Here is an 18,604-nt window from a genome sequence, read left to right on the forward strand (position 1 = left end):
GGGCATTATCGGCTGATTTATGCCCCCCCCCCCGCTAAAACTTCCCTGGTATGGCGATATAGTTTTGGATGGTGGCGATTGATTGTGTGTGTGTGTGTGTGTGTGTGTGTGTGTGTATGTATGTATATATATATATATATATATATATATATATATATATATATATATATATATATATATATATATATATATATATATATATACATACATACATACATACACACACACACACACACACACACACACACACACACACACACACACACACACACACACACACACACCCTTGCGAAAGTATTCGGCCCCCTTGAATTTTGCGACCTTTTGCCACATTTCAGGCTTCAAACATAAAGATGTAAAAATTTTTTGAAGAATCAACAAGTGGGACACAATCATGAAGTGGAACGAAATTTATTGGATATTTCAAACTTTTTTAACCAATAAAAAAACTGAAAAATTGGGCGTGCAAAATTATTCAGCCCCTTTACTTTCAGTGCAGCAAACTCTCTCCAGAAGTTCAGTGAGGATCTCTGAATGATCCAATGTTGACCTAAATGACTAATGATGATAAATAGAATCCGCCTGTGTGTAATCAAGTCTCCGTATAAATGCACCTGCACTGTGATAGTCTCAGAGGTCCGTTTTTAAAGTGAAGAGAGCATCGTGAAGAACAAGGAACATACCAGTCAGGTCCAAGATACTGTTGTGGAGAAGTTTAAAGCCGAATTTGGATACAAAAAGATTTCCCAAGCTTTAAACATCCCAAGGAGCACTGTGCAAGCGATAATATTGAAATGGAAGGAGTATCAGACCACTGCAAATCTACGAAGACCTGGACGTCCCTCTAAACCTCAACCTTTCTACTGCCGTGACCCCTTGATAAAATTTCCCAAGTTGTGGGGACCCCTAACAGTAAAATTATGGAATGGGATGAGTGGCAGTGCTGGCGGGGAGTTGGGATGAGTGGCAGTGCTGGTGGGGGGTGGAATCAATGGCAGTGCTGGGGGGGGCGGGGGGGGGGGTTGAGTTCTGATCAGCCAACTTAAGTGCTCTTGATCAAGATCATCTGCTAATCTGAGAACTGTAGTGGGGACTTTTAATGGCAACTCTAATCACAGATAGTGTTACTTACTGTGTCTCGAAGCACTGACACCTATGCCAAAATCAGGATATAGGGTCTCCTCTGGCTCCTCCAACTTCACATTCCTCACCAGTCTGCTGACCTCTAGTCTCTCCCCCCCCCCCCCACCTATGCCGTGAACTGAATGGGCGGCTGTGAAGAGGCAGAGTGGGCGGTCGCGGGCTCCAGGAACAGCTGCTGGGCAGCCGCAAAAAGGCTGGGAGAGCGGTGCAGGCTTCAGGAACAGCCCAGGATTTGGTGACCCCTGGCAAATTGTAATTTGACCCCCAGGTTGAGAACCACTGCTCTAAACTTTCAGCTCATACAAGAAGACTGATCAGAGATGCAGCCAGGAGGCCCATGATCACTCTGGATGAACTGCAGAGATCTACAGCTGAGGTGGGAGACTCTGTCCATAGGACAACAATCAGTCGTATACTGCACAAATCTGGCCTTTATGGAAGAGTGGCAAGAAGAAAGCCATTTCTTAAAGATATCCATAAAAAGTGTCGTTTAAAGTTTGCCACAAGCCACCGGGGAGACACACCAAACATGTAGAAGAAGGTGCTCTGGTCAGATGAAACCAAAATCGAACTTTTTGGCAACAATGCAAAACGTTATGTTTGGCGTAAAAGCAACACAGCTCATCACCCTGTACACACCATCCCCACTGTCAAACATGGTGGTGGCAGCATCATGGTTTGGGCCTACTTTTCTTCAGCAGGGACAGGAAAGATGGTTAAAATTGATGGGAAGATGGATGGAGCCAAATACAGGACCATTCTGGAAGAAAACCTGATGGAGTCTGCAAAAGACCCGAGACTGGGACGGAGATTTGTCTTCCAACAAGACAATGATCCAAAACATAAAGCAAAATCTACAATGGAATGGTTCACAAATAAACATATCCAGGTGTTAGAATGGCCAAGTCAAAGTCCAGACCTGAATCCAATCGAGAATCTGTGGAAAGAACTGAAAACTGCTGTTCACAAATGCTCTCCATCCAACCTCACTGAGCTTGAGCTGTTTTGCAAGGAGGAATGGTCAAAAATGTAAAAATGTCAGTCTCTCGATGTGCAAAACTGATAGAGACATACCCAAAGCAACTTACAGCTGTAATCGCAGCAAAAGGTGGCGCTACAAAGTATTAACTTAAGGGGGCTGAATAATTTTGCACGCCCAATTTTTCTGTTTTTTATTTGTTGGTTTGAAATATCCAATAAATTTTGTTCCACTTCATGATTGTGTCCCACTTGTTGATTCTTCAAAAAAAATTAGTTTTATATCTTTGTTTGAAGCCTGAAATGTGGCAAAAGGTCGCAAAGTTCAAGGGGGCCGAAATACTTTTGCAAGGCACTGTGTGTGTGTGTGTGTGTGTATATGTGTATATATGTATATATGTATATATATGTATATATATGTATGTGTATATATATATATATATATCTATCCTACTTTACAGTCGCTGGCTTTAACTGCATGGCTGTTGAAGGTCAGGTGCTAAGGGAAATGAGGTCTGTCTGATTCGGTAATCTCCACCATGCTGAGGGCGCGGAAGTCATCTTTCGGATGACTTATCACACGTGGAAGGCCTACATCTGTGTGAGGAGATGGGGTGGCGTCCGCTTACATATTCGATTTCCAGGATCCTGCTATTTTTGCAGCATATGGCCCCTCCGGTTCGGCCACCGGCTGCCTCCGTGAGAACATTAGGGAAATACCCCTATTGACACTCTCGGAAAGCAGCCTTTCTGGTGGCGATTACATCTCTCAGGAGGGTTTCTGAGTTGGCGGCCTTGTCTTGCAAGTCTCCCTAACTGATCCTCCACAACAATAATGGCGGTGCTACACCCGCAGCCTTTGTTCCTCCCAAAAGTTGTTTTGGCGCTTCATCTAAATGAGGACATTGTGCTTCCATCCTTGTCCTCGGCCGTCGCATCCTAAAGAGGTTGCTTTGCATTCCTTGGACGTGGCCTGGGCTCTGAGGGTGTATCTGTCTGCTACGGCTCAGTTTCGGAGGTCAGATTCATTGTTTGTCGGTAGCTGGTCCGAAGAAGGACCTGTCGGTCTCGTCGGCCACCATTTCTCGGTGGATTAGACAGATCGTGATCCAGGCTTATGCCTTTAAAGGGTGGGCGCTTCCCTTTCCTGTCACTGCGCATTCGACCAGGCAATTGGTGCCTCGTGGGCTTTCCAACATCAAGCGTCGATTTCCCAGGTGTGTAAGGCGGCCACCTGGTCATCCATTCACACGTTCACTAAATTGTACTAGGTTGATGTGAGCGCATCTGCGGATGCTTGCTTCGGCCGCAAGGATTTGCAGGCGGCCGTTTAAGGTTGCAACTCCTCTGTTGAGGAGCTCTGGTTATGTGTGGAGTTTTTTTGTTGCTGTTCCCACCCCTCCGTTTTTTTTTTTTTATTATTATTATTTTTTTACACTGCTTGGGGACGTCCCTAAGGTCAAGATTGAAAGTGCTGTGTCCGTCAATGAACAAAAGAGAAAATAGGATTTTTGTACTCGCCCTAAAATCCTTTTCTCTGAAGTTCATTGAAGGACACAGCACCCACCCCTCCTTTTTTATGTTTGTACTGCTTTTCGACAAACTGAGCTGCTGGAAGCAGTATGAGGGGTTATAGCCAGTAGGACTCCCCTCTGGGTGGTACCTTGCCGTTTTTCTGTTTCTACATGTTCTGCCTAGTCCTCTCCTGAAGGTGGCGATATAACCCTAAGGTCAAGATTGAAAGTGCTGTCTGTCAATGAACTTCAGAGAAAAGGATTGTACCTACAAAAATCAAATTTTTTTCCCCCTTGCTGTATGTTCAGGCCGGGAATTGTGTACGCTAAATCTATGGCCTAGGTGTAAAACTACACGGAGGGAAATCCAGCTTTGTGTCTGTGTCTGTGTCTCTGTCTGTGTCTCTGTCTCTCTGTCTGTGTCTCTCTGTCTGTGTCTCTCTGTCTGTGTCTCTCTGTCTGTGTCTCTCTGTCTGTGTCTCTCTGTCTGTGTCTCTCTGTCTGTGTCTCTCTGTCTGTGTGTCTTTTTGATTATTTTTTTTTACATGAACTTTGGGGTCTTTGTAACGTTGCAGCTTTTTTTGTTGTTAGGTTTATGTGATATTGGTTAAGAATTCTACACTAATATTTTAATGGTGACTAACTAGTTCCATTCCAAATATATATATTTTTCAGCTGTTTCATGTTCCACTAGAAAAGGAGGGTCAAGTAGGTGGGCCTATTCTTGCCCAAGAAGAAATAAAGACTATTTTTGGCAGTATACCAGATATTCTGGATGTTCACACACAAATTAAGGTAATTTTGATCTTCTCATGCTTCTGTAAAGTTGAAGGCAAACATTACGTTTTTGGTTTGTTTGTAATACTGATTGAAAATATTGCAATACGTGTATGTAAACTATGATCGCATATTTGCTTTCTTTTGGTTTGTTAAATATATAATTGATGTATGTTCACTTAAGTGCAAAAATACTTGTTAAAGTGGTTCTCGCCAACAGTTTGCATGTATGCTGCCCCACCCCCCTTAAAATGCCACCAAAAAGCTCTATTTGTGAGAAGAAAATTATAAAAATTTAGTTGGGTACAGTGTTGCATGACCGCACAATTGACATTCTTAATGCGACGGTAATGAAAGCTGAAAATTTGTCCTGGGCAGGAAGGGGTGACATTGCCTGGTATTGAAGTGGTTAAGGCCTGGATTTCCTAAATGTGTATATATGTATATATGTATGTGTGTATGTATATGTGTATATATGTATATATATATGTGTGTGTGTGTGTGTGTGTGTGTGTATGTATATGTATATATATATATTTTTTTTATTTTTTTTTTAACTAGATCAGGGGTAGGCAACCAGGGGCCCTTCAGCTGTTGCAGAACTAAAAGTCCCATCATGCCTCTGGGAGTAATTGTAACTGCCAGCACTGCAATGCCTCACGGGAAATGTAGTACCACAACAGCTGGAGGGCTACCGGTTGCCTACCCCTGCACTAGATGGTGCAGGGGTAGTCTGTCTTTTTTTTTTTCAACCTGACTAACTATGTAACGCCTGTTAAGGAATAGGAACTTTTGATAAGGTTGTCACATGTAGGGCAGCCCGTTCACTCAAGTGTCACTTGTATGTGACTTAAAAATGTGTGGAAAGGCAATATAATGTGTGTGTGTTAAATTTGTATACCTTGACAGAAATTTTGGCAACAATATTGAAAATGACCGATCATGGCATCTTATTTAAGGGTAGCAATCACATGAAGCCATTTATTATCAGCTGGTGTTTTTTTTTTTTTTTTTATCCTTTTTTAAATCGTAATAACTTTATCAGGGCCATTTGGGTGATTTGTTTGTTGTAATGTTTGGCTTTGGTACAGACGGAAGGTGACACACGTTAAAAACGACATTTAAAGGATAATTTCACACATTTGTGGCTTTTTAAATCACAATTGGTGTCTGTGTATAAATGGTCAACGAGTTTGAAAGCTCTCACATGGATTTACCAAGCAGGCTAGACACTGAGCCATGAGGAGTTGGAGAATAACAGTCAAAAGACCTGCGTAACAAGGTAATTAAACTTTTTTTAAAAAGATGGAAAAGGATATATAAAAATATCCAATGCCTTGAATATGCCAGTCAGGCATGTTTAATCACTTAAGAAGTGGAAAAATTAGGGGCTCTTTTTGATACCAAGCCAAGGTCAGGTAGACCAAGAAAGACTGCAGCCACAGCTGCTCAGGATACAAGGAAAAACCCGCAGGAGAAATACAGGCTGCTCTCCAAAAAGACGGTGTAGTTGTTGTTTATAGGAGCACAATTCAACGATACTTGAACAAAAAAGGGCTGCATGGTTGAGCTGCCACTGCGCCAATGTCACAAAAAAAAACAATGAGGCATGTCAAGGTGTTGGGCATATTGTAACCAGGCTTTTTTGTGGAACTTGTACAGTAAAGACGTCTTTCTGGCAACTTGACCATGCAGCTTTTTTGTTTAAGTATCATCGTAATGTGCTCCTTTTTAAAAACGACCACACCATCTTTTTCCAGAGCAGCCTGTATTTCTCCTGAGGTTACCTGTGGCTTTTTCTTTGTATTCCAAACCGTTCATGTGGCTGAAATCTTTCTTGATCTACCTTGGCTTGGTATCAAGAGATCCCCATATTTTCCACTTAAGTGATTAAACATATTAAGCATATTCAAGGCTTTGGTTATCTTTCTATATCATTTTCCATCTTTTGTAAAGTTTCATTACCTTGTTATGTAGATCTTTTGACTCTTCTTTTTTACCTCCCTGGTGGCTCAGTGTCTAGCCTGCTTAGTGCATCCATGTGAGAGCTAACAAACTCATTGACTATACACAGACACTAATTGTGATTTAAAAAGCCACACATGTGGGAAATTAACATTTTAATTGCCATTTTGACCTGTGTGTGCCACATTCTGTGTCAGTACCAAGGCCAAACATTCATGTAAACTTTATCAGGGCCATTTGGGTGATTTCTGTTAGTTTTTTGGATCCTTTTTAAATAATATGTGATGATAAATGGCTTCATGTGATTGCTATCCTTAAAGTGGATGTAAACCGGATTCATGAAATTTGAGCTGGGCACATATATCTGCAGCGTTTATATTCCGTTAGGAAGCCTGCACGGCGCTGCGCTAATCACAGCCAGGGAGACATTTCCCGATGCTCGGCTGCAGAGATCAGGAAATGTCTCCCTGGCTGTGATTAGCGCAGCGCCGTGCAGACTTCCTGGCGGGCTCTGCACGTGTACTATGCGAACATGCTGGAGCTCATCCTTACTCCTGACATATTTTTTTACTTTTTAGACAAAAGTGGCCTGAATCTTTTGTCAAAGGAGGTTGCTAAAATAGATTAGCAGAGAGCAGCTCCTATTACAAAACAGCCCTGATGGTCTCTGCCTTTGATGAGAGGGGGTGTGTGCCTTTCCTCCAATCAGCAAATTTAGCTATTTTGCCTGTGTGCCCAGACATCACACTCTGTGTTAACCAGGAAGAGAAAATCTCCTAACAAAATCGGAACTTTCTAAACCGTATATAAATGTGAAGACGGCAGATATACATATAAAACCTATGTAGGGAGATTTGGTTAATCTTTGTGTATCTTCTGAAACTGTTCATTTCACTGGGTGTATGGAGGGTTTACATCCACTTTAAGACATTTTGTTGGCATGATCAGTCATATTTTTAGTGCCTATTGTGGTGTTTTGTATTACAGGCAGTCCCTGGGTTACAAACACTCAACTTACAAACGACTCATACTTACAAACTGGGGGAGACAACAGGAAGTGAGAGGAAATCTACCCATAGGAAGGGAAATTCCCTCCTGTAAGAGTTATCATGGGGAAAAAAATATGTTTCCCCTGAAGCTTTATTACCAATCCTTGTTTCCACAACATCCCAACTTTTTTCAAATCCAATTGTCACAGGGGCAGAAAGCGAGGTGAAATTTCTGAACAGGGACACAGACAGCAAAACAAATGTTACAGGAGTAACAGACTTCTGTGTTTACAAGTGATTGTGGTGAGCAGGCACCAAAGGGTCTGAGCCAGAGGTGGTGGAACGGAGTTCCCCCTGAAAAAAAGCCCTGTGTATGTATGTGTATGTGTGTGTGTGTGTATATATATAATATATATATATATATATATATATATATATATATATATATATATATATATTCTCTGACGACCTTAATTTTTTTTTTACCAAAATGATTAAATATCCATCTTCACAAGGTACCACAGATGGTGACAATGCTGAAAGTGGATCTTAAGTGGTGGTTGTAATATGCTTGTGTTGTGGGATTTTCTATCCTTTTACTTTTTTTTTTTTACTTGCCTACAAACTTGCAATTTGTTTTCTTAGGGAGATTTGGAAACTCTTATGATGGACTGGGCAGAAACCAAAAGTATTGGTGATGTCATTCTTTCATATGTAAGTATTTGGTAATTGTAAATGGTGTTCATTTTAGGTTTATTAATACTGATGAATTACTGACAGGTCATTTTTGTTTTCCAGTCGAAGGAGTTGGTAAAAACATATCCGCCATTCGTAAATTTCTTTGAGATGAGCAAAGAAACCATTATAAATTGTGAGAAGCTAAAGCCGAGATTCCATGCTTTTCTGAAGGTAAGAAAATTATTCATTACTTTTATCTATACAATGGATGGGGGACCACTAGGGGGAGGTATAATCCACCTGGATGCACAAAGTAATTGTGATATGTACGGTTTTACTAACACATGTCAAAGTTGCAAAATTATGCTTGGGCATAGTAGGGTTGCATTGATACCAAACATTTGCATGAGTATCAGTACTGTGCAAATGCTCCAATGCTTAATCCGATACCTGTTGTATCGGGCCAGGCATTCCCCCACTGTATTACCTTTCAATAAAGCAGCTGACACCTGCTTTGCTATACAATCGGTGCCTGTAACTGCCTGCCGCACCAATCCCCCTAACTGTACCCTGTGTGTTCCTTCGGTGTTCTCCCTCTCCTCATCCGGGTCCCCCTCTGTGCTTACTGATAACTTAATGTCACATGACATTAAAAAAGGAACATGTATCAGTGCAATCCTAGCATTAGGATTTGTTTTACCCTTGGGTGTGAGTGGGTTAAATACAATAATGGAGATGTTCAAACAAATTTAGTGTCAGTTTAAAACGGTGCCTTAGGTCACCATTTTCTTCTGCAAAGGGTGTAAATAGTTGTCATAATACAAATTGAGCATATTTATATCTTTGAGAACAGGGCCTGCGTATTGTGCAAGGCTTTCATGACATACAATTAATGCTTAGTGCAATTTTTGTTTAAAATGTAAGATATTGTCTTTTTAGATCAATCAATCAAAACCGGAATGTGGAAGACAAACGTTGGTTGAATTGTTAATTCGTCCTGTTCAAAGGCTACCCAGCGTTGCCCTTCTTCTAAACGGTGAGTTGTCTCGTGCTTCGTTCAGACCAGCCATCTGTAAAATGGGGTCCTGTTAAAGGCCAGGCAACCAAAACGTTTTGGATTTTTAGGACTGTACTACACAAAACTGAATAAAGAACATTTGATTATAGTGATCGTACTGGAGCGCCAGCTTTCTCTATATACTGTTTGAAGATTGCAGGTTGCTAGAGACCTTCTAGCTGGAAGTCCATGCTTGCAAGCTGTGGAGGAGGTAGCAGGTCTGTTTCACCTGTTTTCACCTCTGTACTGAACAAACTGCTTCAAGCACACAGTTTGGAAGTCGGATGCACACTCTTTCCCACCTAACGCGATGATGCACTAAGGGGTCGCATACTCCCCTAGTTTAAAAAGATACAAGATTTTGTGGTAAAGGTTCAGTTTTACAGTACCTTTTTTGTTACAAACATTTCCTACCCTCTCAGCTAATCTAACATAGAATCCCTCCCAGCCTGATACATACAGTACTTATCTTTGTGGCATTTATATCCTCGATGTAGACTCCCCATAGAATTGAATGGAGCCATACTCCTAGCTTCTTTGCTGTAGGAGTATGGGGTTTTCCTATTTCACCTTAATTATTGCTGCCAAGGATTCTAGAGCAGTTGAGGGAATTTTAAAAATAAGTTTTAACTGGAAAGCACCCTGGCAGTGGTTTGTGCATAAAGGTAGAAACGTTTAAGCAAAAATCAAAATGAATTGTTACTCCGTATTGACCATGTTGGCAGAATTCTTTTAAGTGATGGTAAACTTTTTTTTTCTTATTTTGACAAACTTTAGTGTTTCTAGTGAAATTTATGCTTGCAGACCTTTTTCTTTCTATAAAAGACAAGGATGGCAAGAATGGACGCAAAATATCTGTACCATTTTTTAGACAGGGCTCTCTGCATCTTGCGTGTGAGTAATGAGCTCAGATGTTGAGGCTCCATGCACACTAGAAGCTGGTAATACACTGGATAAAAAACACAAATATTTGGCGTTTTTGCCAACACTTGGCAGTGATTTGAGCAGTGTTTAGGAGTGGACAGTTCCTGGCATCCTTAAAGCGAAGTTCCACCAGAAATGGAAATTCTGCGGATTGGATCCCCCCCCCCCCCCACCACCACATTTGACACCTTTCAGGGGGGAGCGGATAGCCTAATAGTCAGCTGGGTTATTTTCGTGTTTGCCTCAGCTCACTAGACCGGAAGCTGCTCCTGTACATAAAGGTTAACTTTCTTTATCGTACATCACGGGACACAGAGCCTTAATCATTACTATGTGGGTTATATAGTCTACCTTCAGGTGCTGGACACTGGTGTAATCAATTAGAACAGGAAGTTCCCTCCCTATATAACCCCTCCCATACTGGGAGTACCTCAGTTTTTTTCATCAGTGTCTAAGGTGTTGGTCACAAGTAAACATGTGCTCTGAGGAGCTCCACTGGAGGGATCCATGCTGGATTTAACCACTTCCCGACCGCCGCATGTATATGTACGTCCACAGAATGGCACGTACAGGCAAATAGGCGTACAGGTACGTCCTTGCCTTTCCGCGGGTCGGGGGTCCGATCGGGACCCCCCCCCCCCCCCCGCTACATGCGGCGGTCGGATTCCCTCGGGGGGGCGATCCGGGACGACGGCCCGGCTATTCGTTTATAGCCGCTCCGTCGCGATCGCTCCCCGGAGCTGAAGAACGGGGAAAGCCGTATGTAAACACGGCTTCCCCGTGCTTCACTGTGGCGGCTGCATCGATCGAGTCATCCCTTTTATAGGGAGACTCGATCGATGATGTCAGTCCTACAGCCACACCCACCTACAGTTGTAAACCCACACTAGGTGAACACTAACTCCTACAGCGCCACCTGTGGTTAACTCCCAAACTGCAACTGTCATTTTCACAATAAACAATGCAATTTAAATGCATTTTTTGCTGTGAAAAAAATGTGTCAAAATTGTCCGAAGTATACACCATAATGTCGCAGTCACGAAAAAAATCGCTGATCGCCGCCATTAGTAGTAAAAAATGTTTTTTATAAAAATGCAATAAAACTATCCCCAATTTTGTAAACGCTATAAATTTTGCGCAAACCAATCGATAAACGCTTATTGCGATTTTTTTTTTCTTTTTTTTTTTTACCAAAAATAGGTAGAAGAATACGTATCGGCCTAAACTGAGGAAAAATTTTTTATATATATGTTTTTTGGGATATTTATTATAGCAAAAAGTAAAAAATATTGAATTTTTTTCAAAATTGTCGCTCTATTTTTGTTTATAGCGCAAAAAATAAAAACCGCAGAGGTGATCAAATACCACCAAAAGAAAGCTCTATTTGTGGGGAAAAAAGGATGCCAATTTTGTTTGGGAGCCACGTCGCACGACCGCGCAATTGTCTGTTAAAGCGACGCAGTGCCGAATCCCAAAACCTGGCCTGGGCATTTAGCTGCCTAAAGGTCCGGGGCTTAAGTGGTTAAAAAGCCTCCATAGAATCTGGATCCGTCCAAAGTGCTTCATAGCCAAAGTGGGCGGTACCCGGGCCTCGGTAAGATGAACGAGGTTTGGCCTATAATGCCTCTTAGGAGGGCTGGACCCTGGGTTCCAGAACTTTGTGCCTTCCAAGGACCAAATGTTTTTCTGCTGCCAGGGTGCTGTATAGGTCCAGGGGAGTGGTGCTCCTGTCCATGGACCCCAGTCCCTGAAGGTCTATGACAATACCCACGGTGAGGGGGTGAAGGTTGGGCCTCTTGCTTTGCAACACCCTGTGGCGTGGAAAGGTAAGAGGGAAGTACCTACGGAACTTGGTTCGAAGGTAGGTTCTTTCTTTGGGGACTATGGGTCTCGCCTGTTTTTATGCTGCTATGCATGGGCAACTTAACCACTATGTTTTTTGAGACAGGATTGCTTTTGGCACCCATATACCTCCCCTAGCTGGCCCTAGGCCTCTACTGTTGCTGCTAAAGGTTTTGTGTATGTCTTAAAGCTTGGTTGCCTATAAATGCATGTGTGCCTGGACTAGGTAATCACTATGTGTAGTACCCATAGTTCTCCCCTTGAGGGGGTGGGTACTCCTAAGTCTTATGTAAGTAGCTGCAGGTCTTATCTGTTTCCACACTAAAGCAGTAAATAGACATGCCGGGTGTTTCGCTTACCATGCTTTCCAGGAAGCTCAAGGTTAGCTGATCTACCATGTGGCTTGCTTCCTCTGCTTCAGGCCCTGCCACGATGGGGGGGTGGTCCCTCGTAGTCCGGGTCCACGGCGCTCCTTGGGGGACCTCTCTCCCCCCGCCTCCACCATTCCCCCTACGTGCGCGAGGGTGAGCGCGCTTTGTAAGCGGGGCGGGACTATGTGGTTGCCGCTGGCGCACGCACACATGCTCGCCGGCTCATGGGGCAGACGCAGGGCGGCCCCTTCAAAAGGCCCAGACGTCATAGAACTGTAAGGCCAGCAGTAGCATGGGGCAAGTCAGCACATGGTATGGTTTGGATACAGATTCATTTAAGACGCCTACTCAGCATCTAGCTGTGCAGATTAGCTGGTATTATTTTGCTAGACTTAGTTCAGCTGTGATGCACCAGGGTTAAGTTCCTCTGCTTAGATTTAGGACTTTTTTGGTCTCCCCGCGGTAGAGATATAAAGGGTATCGCCACCGAAATCTGGTGGCACCCTTGTTTTTCATGCTTGCATAATACTATCCGACCCTGAAGAGACTTTAGACGGCTCACAGATTGAGTTTTCAGCCCTGTCAAGGATTGCTGCCTCCCCCAACATTTCAGTCAATTTGCATAGGTTTTTGTTGCATTACGTTTATGGGTCTATAAGAGGTTAACTGCTAGATTCTCAGCTTCCTCACAAGCAAAAATGGGGTGTGTCCTTCCCTGTTCTAAATCCTCTAACAAGGGGATTGAAAGACCTGAGGATGAGGGTTCACGTCAGAAGACTGGTAACAGGTGGCCTAATGAGGAGAAGCTATCAGAAGCCCCACAAGCTCTTGTTGCAAGCTTCAGTCTTCTCAGAGATTCAAGCTGCATATAACTTCCCTCAGCTTGGACGGCCAGAACCTTTGTCTCCATAGGGCCCTCATCCTGGTGTTGGCTTCAGGCTAACCAAATCCACGGCTGGGGGATGCACAGTTGCTAATGTACATGGCTAACGTCGCAGGTTTGCGGAGACGCACATCTGCAGAGCATAACTGCCTCTTTACCAGTCTGCATGAGTGTGGTATGTTTAAAATGCATGTGGGGTAAAGACAGGTAACAGAGCATATTTTATTATTTCATAATGATACATGTTGTTGTTTGTATGATTTTCATGGTCGCATAAGGATGTTTAACCACATCAAAAATGCCTAAAGTCGCATAAGGATGCTTGACTGCATGAGGATGCGGGATCACACATGGTTACCTGAGAACCCGAGTCCTTGATTATCCAAGGATATTTGGTCATAAAGACAGGCTTGTTTCCACAGGTCTAAAATCGCAGAAGATGCTGAAGTGCTTATGGATGCAGGATCGCACATGGTTACCTGTTAACCCGAGTCCTTGCCTACTCAAGGATATTTGGGACCCAGGCAAAATTTGGTAACACAGTTTGTGTCCGCAGAAATGCCAAAAATTGCATAAATGCTTGAATGCAAGGCTGGCTGTCACAGAGATGCCTAAAATCGCATTAAGATGCTTAATTGCAGAGAGATGCTGGATCACACAGGGGTGCTCGATCATACAAGATTCCCTGGTCACACAAGGGTACTTGTCCGCACAGGAGTGCTTAAAATGCATAAGATGTTTGATCGCATGATAAATGCTGAATCGCATAAGGATGCATGTTTGCCTACTTTTTTGCGTGGTTGCTTAATCAAGCATGATATTTTAGGTTTCCTTAATTATATAGGATTCCTTGGGCTTACATTGGAATATGCGTCTGCAGGCGTACATGTTGCATAACGCGTTCAGAACGCATACTTGCTTGCTAAGATGCTTGTTCATAGCTCACATGCTATATGTATGCGTGTATATAGCACGCCCCCCTTTTTTTCATGTTTTTGCCTAAAAACATATTTGTATGAATTCATGCTTCCATGGTCACGCTTCCATGAACACACGCTTCCAGAGAGGCATATGCCTTTAAAGCTTGCCACATGCACATATGGGAAGCCATTTGTATATGTGTTTATTTACATGGGACTTCAATGGTTGTCTGCATTTTGCAGAGAAACTGCACTGTCTCCAGTTGGTGGTCTTGCCCCTTGGGTTAACCTCCATGCCTGGGTTAGTAGGGTGCTAGGGCCCGCCTCTAGCAGGTCTAAAGGCCCAGGGTATAGCAGTTGTGGCATACCGAGGCGAACTCCTGCTGACGGATCAGTCAGTAGCATGGCGGGGCCTAGGGGCAGTCCAGCATGGTTGGGTATCTGGAACTCCTGGGTTAGGATCCCAGTCTAGAGGTACCGTCTTTCATTGACAAGAAGCTTGGAATGTGTAGGAACAGCCCAAAAGGAGAGTTTTTGGCCTCAGACAGGATCATCGCTATGAGAAAGCTGGTCTATGTGTTCACGACAAGGAACAGTTCCTTACGTTTTACCTTTTGTTAAGGTGCTAGGGAATATGCCGGCTTCATTCAAGACAGCTCCCTATGCTCCGTGTTTTATTTAAGGCTGATGTAAACATTGTTCCGTTGGCTGGGAAAAAGTGGATCCTATCCTAGCATTATCCAAAGAGTCTGGTCCCAGGGATATGCTGGAATTTCAGTTGCTGATTCTTAACTAAATGATTGACAGAAGGGGAAGACCCTTCATACCCGTTACCTGGAAGGTGACCACGGCACAGGGAAGGTGGTCAAGCTCCAGGTGAGCCTTATCCTTCAGCTTTCTAGAGCTACGGATGCAGAATCTGGCTTAAGGGCCGGAACGTTTAGGTTACAGAGTGTTCCGTCAGAATACAACTTGACAATACCTCTCTAGTAGTTTATTTTGCTTACCAGGGAGGAGCTGGTGCCTTGCCTATGGAAAATCGTCATTTCATGGAATACAAGATTCACAGGCGACTCGCTGGAACCGACTACAATTGTGTCCGGGAGATCTGACCTCTACACCCCGACTTTTTTCTGACAAAATGTCACAGAAGCGGTACCCTGTACATAAGGGGTGTTGACGTCCAGGTTCAACAAGAAATTGAACAGCTTTGTGTCAAGGTACAAAGGATCCACCCGCATGCAGGACAGATGTGTTAGTGATCTTGGGGGACCAGTTATCGCTGGTTTATGTGTTCTCTCCCCCCAGGGCTGCGACTTTGTGGCTTTTATGCAGCATCAGAAGAGAACGGAAGCTGGTCTAATTGCTCCGGCATAGCCCATACGACCTGACAGCAGAGGTGTTAGTAGAGGGCCCAGGGCCCCTTACAGCTAGTCCAGACCTGCTTTACAGGGTTACATCCTGTCTTGCATACAGGGGTATTAATGGTCTGGCTGTTTATAGCCCGCATTCTTGAGGTTCGGGCCTTTCAGAATCGGCGACAATTACCTTGATTCATACAGGAGAGCTGGCCTCCCGGACCAGATTTCGTAGGATCTGGAAGGACCATAGTCCTGGTGTGAAACCAAGGGGTGACATCCTTGGTAGGATGTCTTAGGAAAATTCTTGCCTTCCTACATTGGTATGGAGATGGGGCTAGCCTTAAGTTCCATTAAGGATCCGATCTCGGCCTTGTCAATATTTTTAAAGGGTCGCTTGTGTCACACTCTTGATCCGGGCCGCTATACAAGGGGTGACGTGTATTGGTCCGCCAGTTAGGTCGCCCTTGTGCTCGGAAGATGTGATCTAGTTTTGCTGGCTTACAGAGTCAGCACCTTGGGCTGATGCACCATGATTCCCTTCATCCTTCTAAAGAGGAAATCGGTGGTCTTGGTTGCGGTTGCCTCCGCAAGAGAGTTTTAGCAACTTTCTTTGTATAGAGCCATACTAAATTATTTTTTTTACAAGAAGGGGGATGTTAAATCCTCACCCAACTTTGTTTACTAGAAGGATCTAGTTTTCATTTGAATCAAGATATTCTTGCCTTCCTTTTCTTTGTTTCAAAACCTTGGTTCGTGGAAGGAAAGGTTATGGCTTTTCTCTCAATAGAAATGAGAGCAGTTTAAGATCTAGCTGAAGGCTTCAGATAGAAACCTAACGTTTTGTTTTGCTGCCAGAAGACCCTAAAGGTGGGCAGGCAGTGTTCGGATCAGCTATTAAAATGGCTACACTCTCTCTCGTTAGGTCTTGACCTCTCTTATACTATCTGAAGCAGCTGCTCAGATACGGCTACCAGTAGGCCCCAGGAAAGGGCAGGCAGCGTCTAAATCGACTGTTGTCTAATGTTGATTCATCAGGTTATTATTCAGGCTTGTGGTTAAGAGAGGGCTTCCCCCGTTTCTTTTGGGGTGCATCCTACCAGGATAGAAACATGTCATGTGTGCTGCATTACCAAGCCTTTATGACTCAGATTTGCCAGGCCGCAACTTGGTCGTTTGTGCTTGCGTTCACTAATCCTATCAGGTGAACATAAGACGGCAGGAGGATGCAGCCTTTTTTGGGCGCAGTATGCTGCAGGCAGCATTAGAGGTCCTCATGTCTGATGGCAGTCTGCGTTGTTGGTGTCTCCCTCCCCTCAGTAAGCATTGCATTGGGACATCCCACATAGTAATGATTAAGGCTCTGTGTCCCGTGATGTACGATAAAGAAAGTAGGATTTTTTATAACAGCTTACCTGTAAAATCCTTTTCTTTGAGTACATCACGGGACACAGAGCTCCCGCCCCTCGTTTGGGGATTTTGGGACACTTATTGCTTTGCTTCAAAAACTGAGGTACTCCCAGTATGGGAGGGGTTATATAGGGAGGGAACTTCCTGTTCTAATTGATTACATCAGTGTCCAGCACCTGAAGGTAGACTATATAACCCACATAGTAATGATTAAGGCTCTGTTTCCCGTGATGTACTCAAAGAAAAGGATTTTACAGGTAAGCTGTTATAAAAAAAATCCTACTTTTGCACTGCAGCCAGAACCCTGTATATTACATTTAATGATTGGTCAAGAAAATTAATAACCGATGCAAGGCAAATTTTCTGAGAATCGCAGCAAAGATACATTTGCCAATTTATGGTATGTTCTCACTTTCGTGAAACCCTTGAATATTTTATACATGGGTGTGTTCATAAAGCCTTTCAACCCAATGTTATTTTATTATTATTATAGACCTTAAGAAGCACACTGCAGATGACAACCCAGATAAAATTAAGCTTGAGAAGGCTATAGAATCTCTAAAAGAGGTGATGACGTAAGTAACCGGTTGTGCATACTAAATTGTTACTGCAGTTTCTTATCTTTTATGGGTAATTTTTTCTTTATAAGCTCTATCTGCACAATTTTTTTTGCTAGTACCTGTATATTGATAGCGATTTGCTAATTGCATCTTATCTACAAGTAGGTATGTAACATTCATACAACCTTCAGTCTGACTTTGAATGTTGCCATTTAAAATGACTATATATACACATGGCATAAACCTCCTATTATCTAAATATTTAGTTTAATCTTGTCCTTTGTTTTTTTTTTTGTTTTTTTCCCACTATATGTTAAGAGGTACCTAGATAAACAACATCACATGGATATGTAATCACTAATCTTCTCCTTTTAGACAGCCAGAGCTTTTATATCTGCTTTTCTTTTTTATCTAAACAGCCTTTTTTTTTGTATTCTTATAATTCAGTATTAAGTCATTGAACCCAGAGAGATGTGATTTACTAGTCAAATCTTCATATTTTTTTCCCTCCAAATTGACAGTCATATTAACGAAGATAAAAGGAAAACTGAAGGGCAGAGGCAGATCTTTGATGTGGTTTATGAAGTGGATGGATGTCCTGTAAGTATTCACTTCTGATGTACATGTACAGCATTATTCAAACGCATGATGCTGGTAATTAATGAAACTCGTGCAGTTAGTCCCCATTAAGTCAATTTGCTAGTCTGTTATGATACTCTGTGCAGTCATTTTCTCCTTTTTCCATATAGATTGTGGTTTGTGGTCTGCAATATGTAGTGTAACCTTTTCATTATTCCCACTTTTGTTATAGGCAAATCTATTATCCTCGCATAGGATGCTGGTACAGAGAGTGGAAACGATTGCTCTTGGGGAAGATCTCTGTGACAGAGGAGAACAAGTCACGCTCTTTCTATTTAATGATTGCCTTGAGGTGAGACTTTATTAAATACTAACATCTGAGGAAATGTGGGGCGGTCTGCTAGGGATATTTAAATGGAAGGAAGACTATTCTGAAAATTCAGAACATATCCTGTTACGTTCAGAGAAATGTGGGGGAACTGTCAACACTGCATGCTCAAAATCCTCAGAACAATTTCAAAGCTCCAGGGATTGCAAGTGGCAAAAATAATTGCTGCACAGTATTACAAAATGGATTATCTGTACGTGTACCCAAGGATAAAAGGTCAGATGTGCAGGTTGGCAGATGAATAATGAAGGGAAATTTCAGATTCATT

At 42.9% G+C, this 18,604-nt stretch overlaps 1 protein-coding gene across 5 annotated transcripts in view; it reads left to right on the forward strand.

Moving 5' to 3' along the window:
• The window catches only part of ECT2 (epithelial cell transforming 2), a 107,044-nt gene that overhangs the window by 64,428 nt on the left and 24,012 nt on the right, over positions 1 to 18,604 (forward strand). For all 5 annotated transcript variants that reach the window (XM_040349381.1, XM_040349382.1, XM_040349384.1 and 2 more), the window contains 7 exons: positions 4,311 to 4,430; positions 8,012 to 8,080; positions 8,165 to 8,275; positions 8,984 to 9,080; positions 17,303 to 17,384; positions 17,891 to 17,969; positions 18,181 to 18,300. In XM_040349381.1, the coding sequence (XP_040205315.1) occupies positions 4,311 to 4,430; positions 8,012 to 8,080; positions 8,165 to 8,275; positions 8,984 to 9,080; positions 17,303 to 17,384; positions 17,891 to 17,969; positions 18,181 to 18,300 (678 nt within the window). The remainder of the gene's footprint in view (positions 1 to 4,310; positions 4,431 to 8,011; positions 8,081 to 8,164; positions 8,276 to 8,983; positions 9,081 to 17,302; positions 17,385 to 17,890; positions 17,970 to 18,180; positions 18,301 to 18,604) is intronic.

The sequence above is a fragment of the Rana temporaria genome, chromosome 4, assembly GCF_905171775.1.
Source record: "Rana temporaria chromosome 4, aRanTem1.1, whole genome shotgun sequence".
Classification (NCBI taxonomy): domain Eukaryota; kingdom Metazoa; phylum Chordata; class Amphibia; order Anura; family Ranidae; genus Rana; species Rana temporaria.